Genomic DNA, 7,651 nt, shown 5'->3' with positions numbered 1-7,651 from the left:
AAAAAGAAAACAAGCTTGTACATAGAAAGAAAACATACAAAGCAGCATAAACCGTTCAGACGGTTGATATAAAAATAATCCAAACTCAGGTAATATCACCGCTCGACTGGAAGGTAAAAAAGATGGTGCCACACGATGAGTCGCTACCCGAGTTTTCATCTCAGGGATATCCTTCTTCTTTTTCCTCCTAGTAACAACTATAAATCTAGTGTCATCACATCCAACAGATTGTGCAGCAGATAGAGATTCTGGAGGATGTGCTCGAGATGGTGTCATCTTAGGTAAATCTGTGGTAGGTACCCTAGATGAAGAACTGGTTTCAGAAGAAGATGGCAAAGACATTTGCTTACTAGTAGTGCACACAGGCAATTCTAGTGGCGATGTCCTAACATGGTCTTTTATGGACAGTGGAGGAGTTATCAATTTAACATCACCAAGATCAGGTGGCTTCAGCTAACTCTCATCTGAGGAATCAGAGGCTGACTCATCTGTGTCTGTCTTGTCTGAGGAATCTGTATTTGTCTCAACCGAGGAATCTGAGTCTTCAGAAGACATCTCATCTGTGTTTATGGCAGGGGAGGTAATGGCATTACCTTTACCCTGATGACTAGGAGAGACATCACCGTTAACCTGTTTATCACCTGTGTCTGTGGTAGGTGAGGCATTACCTTTATCCTGATGACTAGGCAAGGCATCACTATTAACCTGCTTATCAGCTGAAGGCTGACATGAGTGACCAAAAACATGGCACTTTTCACATCTCTTTGGCTTCCATTCATAGTTCACATGAACTTCTCTGATAGTAATGGAGAACTCAAGTTCAAATTTGTGGACAAATGGTAGAGATGCATCTACCTCCACACACAATCACGCATAATCTAAGCGCTTACATCCAAGTGTCAACTCATCACAAGAGAGTGGTTGGCCCACCATACAGGTTACCTCACTTAAACCCTCCTTTGTCCATAAAGAAAAAGGTAGATCATATATCTGAATCCATATTGGAAGTTTGGTGATCTTGTTCATGTCGAAGACAAACCCAGAATGCCATTTCTGAAGAATAATAGCTTTAACCTGTTCACAATAATCTTGGAAATGCATTTATACAAAACATTGCAACAAAAGATCTGTCGAAAGTCATGCATGCAAGATGGACTCTGAACTTTAGGCACTAGGGCGATTTGGGTTGCATTGACATGTCTTGGCAGAGAATTGGTATTGAAAAAAAACCCGACTGTGGCAATGAATTCAATGCCTATAAGGCTCCAACAATGTTTGAAGAAGAATGCATTGTAACCATCAGGACCTGGAGCTTTGTTGTCTGGGATGGAGAATAATGCATTCTTAATTTCATCATCAGTAATTGGTAGGTGCAAGGATGAACAGGATGCTGCAGAAATTTTCTTGAAGAAAACATGCTGGAAATCACGGTTGTGAGGTGTTTGGGGAGCATTTAGTAGTTGCTCATAATAAGTGGAAGCAAGCTTCCCCATCTCCTGTGGATCAGTGATTATATTGCCTATAGCATCATGCAAGCTGTGAATGTGATTTCTGACTTGCCGATGCAATAATGAATTATGAAAAAACTTTGTATTTTTATCCCCAAGCTGTAACCAATATATTCTTGAGCGCTGCTTAAAAACCGATTCTTCATCTTTGCACAACTGCATGTATAGTTTTGCACATCCTCTTTCAATGGCTTTAGCAACATTTAAAGATGGATTGCAGTCCAAGGAAGTTTGTGCAGCAAACCATGCAGATTTGGCCTGTGCCACCCGACTAGAGATGTGATTTGTATGCTGATGATGAAGCTTCTTCAGCTCATGCTTCAGGGGATGAAGTTTGCTAGTGAACTGGTACATAGGATTACCAGAGATTGTAATATTCCATGATCTGCTTACAACCGCATTGAAATCCTCTCTATCAGTCCAAGCATTCAAAAATTTGAATGTTGAGTGTCGCTGTTGAGCTTGAGGATTGAGGGATAGTAGCATGGCATTGTGATCAGAGATTTCCTTAGGCAAGAAGATAGCTTGAGCTGCAGGAAAACTAGAAAACAAGTTAGAATTTCCAAATATCCAATCCAATTTTTTCTGGATTACTTGATCCCCTTGCTATCCGTTGTGCCAAGAGTGTTTAAGTCCTGTATATGTGACTTGAAGAAGCTCTGCATGACTGATGCAACTTGGAAAGTCATCCAAGTGACGATACCAATTGGTATCCCCTCCTGAATGATCACCCGCTTGTAAGATGGCATTAAAGTCCCCAAGAACTATCCATGGGGTGCAAGAGTTGTTGGAACTTTCGATGCAGAGATAATCCCAAAGTGTAGTACGCTCAACTGGGGTATTGTGACCATAAACAAAAGTGATTCGGATTTTGGAGGTAGAAGAGGAGATATGGTTGATGTCACATGTTAACCATTGGGCAAAGGAGGTGGTATAAGTGAGAGAGAGTTTTTGTGAGTTCCAACCGATTAAGATACGGCAGTTGGAGGAAGAGGTAATGTTGGATGTGTATTTCCAAGGAGAGAAGGCAAGGGTGGAAGCAACTGTATCTAGATGAGAGGCTGTGATCCTGGTTTCTAATAAACCAAAAATATCCAAGTTGTGTCTATTGAGTCCCCAAACATTCCAGCTACCTATATTTAACATATAATAAAAAGATGAGGGGCTTACAACCATTGCATTAGAGGTCCTTGGCCTCTTTGCGTTTCCTGTCGCCCTTCTTCTTTCTATTTGTTTTCGGTGAGGGAGCAGGGGACTCATCATGGCTATCACTAAGAGGGATTGAAGCTGTTGAGGTTTCAACTACCAAAAAGGCATCACTGTGGCTCTTTAAAGAGTCCATCTTGCTTTCCATACATTCGATGGTGTCCAAAGCAGGGGAATGGTTAAGGGCAGTAGGTGCATCAACTTGGGAAGAAGGGTCTTCATGGGACTTGTGTGGCAGAGCATTTACATGCTCTATGGTAGGTACAAGCGGGGGTTGAGAAATGGAAGCTATTGCAGTAGGCAATGATGCAGTGGCTATATTTTGAATAGGGTTCAACACAGTAATAAGGTCTAATGGTGCAGGGACAGGATGATGGGTAATGAGGTATTGATTGTGATATCGGGGAGGCTAATGTATTGGAGATAGGGATAAAGAAAGGCACAACAGATTCATTGGATGAAGGATTGGAAGCAGTGTTTGGGTGCAATGGATCAATAGCAATTGTTTTACCTTTGTCTTGGATAGGGACAGTAATAGGTGCAAGAGTAGGATCAGGAGCAGGAGCCGGTGCAGAAATAAGAGGACAAGAATGGCCAAATACGCTGCACTTTTCACACCTAGTAGGTTTCCATTCATATTCAACCTTGATTGGAATAGACTCAGATGATAGTGGACTGTCAATATCAAACTCATGGATATAGGGGAGGGAAGCATCAATTTCCACACAAATCCTTGCATATTCCAGTCTCGTGCAGCTGTAAGTAGATTCATCACATGAAAGAGGACGCCCTACCATGCTAGCAGCCAAACTTAATCCCTGCTTAGACCATAGAGGGAATGGCAGCCCATGCAGTCGAATCCATACAGGTAAAGTGGAGATTTTGTTTTTGTCAAACTGCATGCGAGGATGCCATTGCTGAAGAACAATGTTTTTCCCCCCAAACATTCAAGGTCCTTTCTCCAGAATTACATACATCTGTTCTTCAGTAGTGAACCTAAATATCATAAAGTCATTAGATGTGGTAGTAACATTCTCTAGGCCATATGGTTTCAAAACTCGTGAGGCAATGGTATTGACAGCATGATATGGCATCCTAAAGCCAGGGAAAAAACCAACCATACATCGGTTCCATTGTTCTGCATTTTCTAAAAGCATCTCTTCTGAAACCTTTAAACGATCACTACTAAAAATAAAGGTCAATAGCATCGGCAATTAGCAACGGAATATTTCAGATGCAAATTTAGCAATGGATTATATATATATTAATTTTTTAATATTAACAACGGATTTAGCAACAGAAAATCAGTTGTTAATAAATAAATTAATATATTAAAAATCAGCAACGGATTATCCGTTGCTAATACAATGACACGGTCTACAATGACTGTGCTGATAAAGAGAAGAACAAAATTTGAATTTTATATATATATATATATAAAAACGAAAAAACACCCGGGAGGAGACAATTAATTACTCCAATTCAAAATCAAACAACTTTCATTCTCCACATAAAAAACCCTAACCCAATCAATTTATCCCTTTCTTTCTTTTCCAGAAACCCACCTCTCCTCTGTCACTTTCTCTTAAATTATTGTCCAGGAATATGTAATTCCAAAACATCCCTTTTCAATAACCCCACTTTTGCTTTACTTCTTCTGTGTTGTGCTCTCAAGAACTCACTTGCAAAGGATAGTGGTGTGCTCCCACTTGCAAAGAACTGTGTTGTGGTGTGCTCCCATTTGCAAAGAATCATGCTGTGCTCCTAAGAATCCACTTGCAAACGGTATAACAAATTAAAACAGGTATAATTAGAAACCCATATTTGAGAGATTTTATTTGTAATTTAGAGATAATGTATTTTATTTTATTAACTAATTTTATTGATGAGAATAATAATTTTGTTTGATTTTTTGCAAATTATTTGTTAAATATGGCTTTTATAACATGCTAATATTTTTAATTATTAATGTAATGTATTTTATTTTAAATTTATTAACTGGGTGAGGTATAAAAAAAATATACAGAAAGGGGGGGGTTGAGATTTATGTTGAACAGATCATGCAAAACAGAGCATGAAAAATGTTGTGGAAAGTAGCCTAACTACAGTTGCAAAACTATTGCTTTCTTTGCAGTAACTAGTAAAATTGTTGCAAAACAGAGCATGCAAAAAGATGTAATCCTAACTAGTGGTATAAATTACTAGTTACAAAAACCGGAAAAGACTAGGGAGGGAGCTTTCTTTGCAGTAGCCTTCTTATCATTTGTGCAATTTGAACAATTTTTAGTTATGGCACTGCTTGTGTGCGTCACTATGCTTCTATTTAGGTGTCCATTTGTTGAGCTTTATCTTCATTCTTTTGAGGAGCCCAGGAAAACTTTTAAGTTTCACCATCCCTTCATTTGAAGCCCTTACTCAATTTGGTGTTGCTACAGTCTCTGCTGAAAATATTGCTACAGTATGTTTTGTGGAAAAAATACTGCTGTTTCAAGAATGAAATTCAAACCAAACGAAAGATGCAGTTGCCTTACATTAAATGTTTGCTGTTTCTTTTTTATGTTAAAATACTTTCTGGCCATCTCTTATCTGCATTAACATAAAGCAGTGCGTGTATTAGCTTAAAGATGTTGATAGCTGACCTTAGTTAAACATGTTTGCACTGCTATTTTTAAAGTGTAGTCAAATATGCAAGATAAGTATATGTGTTTCAGAAATGTGGTTCACTTTAGTATTCTATGAACTTGTTTTAGAAATGGTTTGAAAATGCTAGTGCATTTTCTTTGTCTATTCGTTCTATTGCAAAACAATTCGGTTTGGTTTAATTCAACGGTCAAATGCTTGCACCTCTGATTTCAGTGGTTAGGTGGTGTTGTGTTCATGATCAGAGTCCTCTGTTGTACATGTGGATTGTGAACTGCAAACTAGAGTTTTGGGGGATATGATTTGTTAGGGGCTTAAGGTATTCAACTTTAGGATGTGGGATGCTTCATGCTGATCCAAGTCACAACTATAGAGTAATAAATTTGGTGGAATGTTTGCAGGTGGTGGTCATCAGAAACTGTCGCTGTGGTGACTAGTGGGAGCAGAGGAATAGGATTTGAGACAGCGAGACAACTTGCAGACCATGGATTAACAGTTATCCTGACATCACGAGAAAGTAGCACTGGTCTTGAAGCTGCCAATGTCCTGAAAGAGTTGGGTTTGAGTGTGGATTTCCATCAACTTGATGTCCTAGATTCTTTATCCATCAAGAAATTTGCTGAGTGGATAGAACAAACTTATGGTGGAATAGATGTTCTGGTAAGTTGATTGTAATTTACTGTTCAGTTCTGGCAATAGTTATACCATGATTCCATGTTTTATGTATGTTTTTACCTACATGTTGTCCTGAATTTCTTTGACATGTCTTATGCATATTATTCCTTTTGCAGGTGAATAATGCTGGTGTTAATTACAATCTTGGGGCTGACAATTCAGTTGAACATGCCCAGAATGTTGTTGCTACAAACTATTATGGTACCAAAAATGTCACTCAATCTCTGATTCCTTTGATGAGACCTTCTGCTGTAGGTGCTCGTATTGTTAATGTAAGTTCACGGCTTGGAAGACTAAATGGCAGACGAAATGTAAGGAATACTTTCCATCTCCCTTAGCCCTCTTTCTAAGACATAGGTGCTCGTATTGTTAATGTAATTTTTTATAATATCGTTTGCCTTTATTAATTTAATTTGTTATTGTACCATTAATTTTGTTCGTATTAATACAAGTTTAACTAAATTTTTATAATATGAACATTATTTTTATTCTATTTTTTTTATTAGTGATGCATTTATTTTTAATATTAATTTATGTTGGTTATATATATTCTACAACTTTTAAAATATCTATAAATAATTAATTAAACAAATTAAAATTCATAAATAAAAAATTAATTTAATAAAAATAATATATTCAGCAACGGATAATCTGTTGCTGCGAAATCAGCAACAGAAAAATCCGTTGCTGAAAAATCAGCAACAACAAATCTGCATCAGATTTTGTCCGTTGCTGATTCCGTTGCTAAATTGTTTTAGCAACGGATTTTAGTATTATCTGCAACGGAATAATCCGTTGCTAATTAATACATTTTTTAGTAGTGGATGACCTGGTGGCTGTGGTGCAAGACGTTCCAACGTGAACTTGGTGCTGGAATCAATAACACGAACCCTAAATTCTAAACCCTAAACCTCAAACTTCAAACCCTGAACTTTTTTTTTTTTTGTAAAAGTTAGGTTGTATATAAATGATGGAAAATTCTCTACATAGCTACGAGGGGCATACCCAGGAGAAATTAAAGAGGAGCTGTTTGCAAGCAGCTAGCAAACATAACGAAAGAACAAAGTAAAGAAAAGAATACATGCATGGCCTCTGCATGAACAGTGGCCATGTAAAAAAAATTGCTCCTAAGTGTAAAACCATCCAGGCTCCACGTGAACAGTGGTCGATTTCTAACTGGCGCTTTTTGCATCATCACAGTTCATCATCAATTGTGTTCAATATCATTCTTCCTCTGCCTTCGATCCCCCCTCTTTAGCTCATTGGCAGTCTCCAGATGCATTTGAAAGTGCCAGGGATCTGAGTTTGATCCTTTTCCAGAAGGCAGATACAGATGAGTTCAACAGCTTCATCCCTTCGCTCTTGTGTTATCTTGAAAACTTTGTTGAAAATTCTGTTTTTTTGCTCAAACCCGATGAAATAAACAACTGTAGAGAGAACCAGTCTTGTTATTAGATGGGAGAAGTCCTTGTTGTTCCTCAGTGTGGAACCCGCCCATAGAAGCAATCCATTCCAAGTTAAAGAGGCCAGGCTATAAGTGTTTTTGCTGAGATGTTACCCCACAATATGGAAGAAAAGGTGATCGTGAGTCTCATTATGCCTGCCATTTCCTATGCATGGCG

At 38.1% G+C, this 7,651-nt stretch overlaps 1 protein-coding gene across 1 annotated transcript; it reads left to right on the top strand.

Moving 5' to 3' along the window:
• Positions 1 to 3,552: 3,552 nt before the first annotated feature.
• Positions 3,553 to 6,367, top strand: LOC133682888 (short-chain dehydrogenase/reductase 2b-like). The gene is made up of 6 exons (XM_062106435.1): positions 3,553 to 3,582; positions 4,390 to 4,472; positions 5,082 to 5,172; positions 5,571 to 5,623; positions 5,756 to 6,014; positions 6,146 to 6,367. The coding sequence occupies exons 1-6, from the start codon at positions 3,553 to 3,555 to the stop codon at positions 6,365 to 6,367; spliced, it is 738 nt and encodes a 245-aa protein (XP_061962419.1).
• Positions 6,368 to 7,651: the final 1,284 nt, after the last annotated feature.

Source organism: Populus nigra, chromosome 1 (genome assembly GCF_951802175.1).
Source record: "Populus nigra chromosome 1, ddPopNigr1.1, whole genome shotgun sequence".
NCBI lineage: Eukaryota > Viridiplantae > Streptophyta > Magnoliopsida > Malpighiales > Salicaceae > Populus > Populus nigra.
Note: the sequence above shows the minus strand (reverse complement) of the source record. Positions and strands in the feature narration are given on the sequence as shown.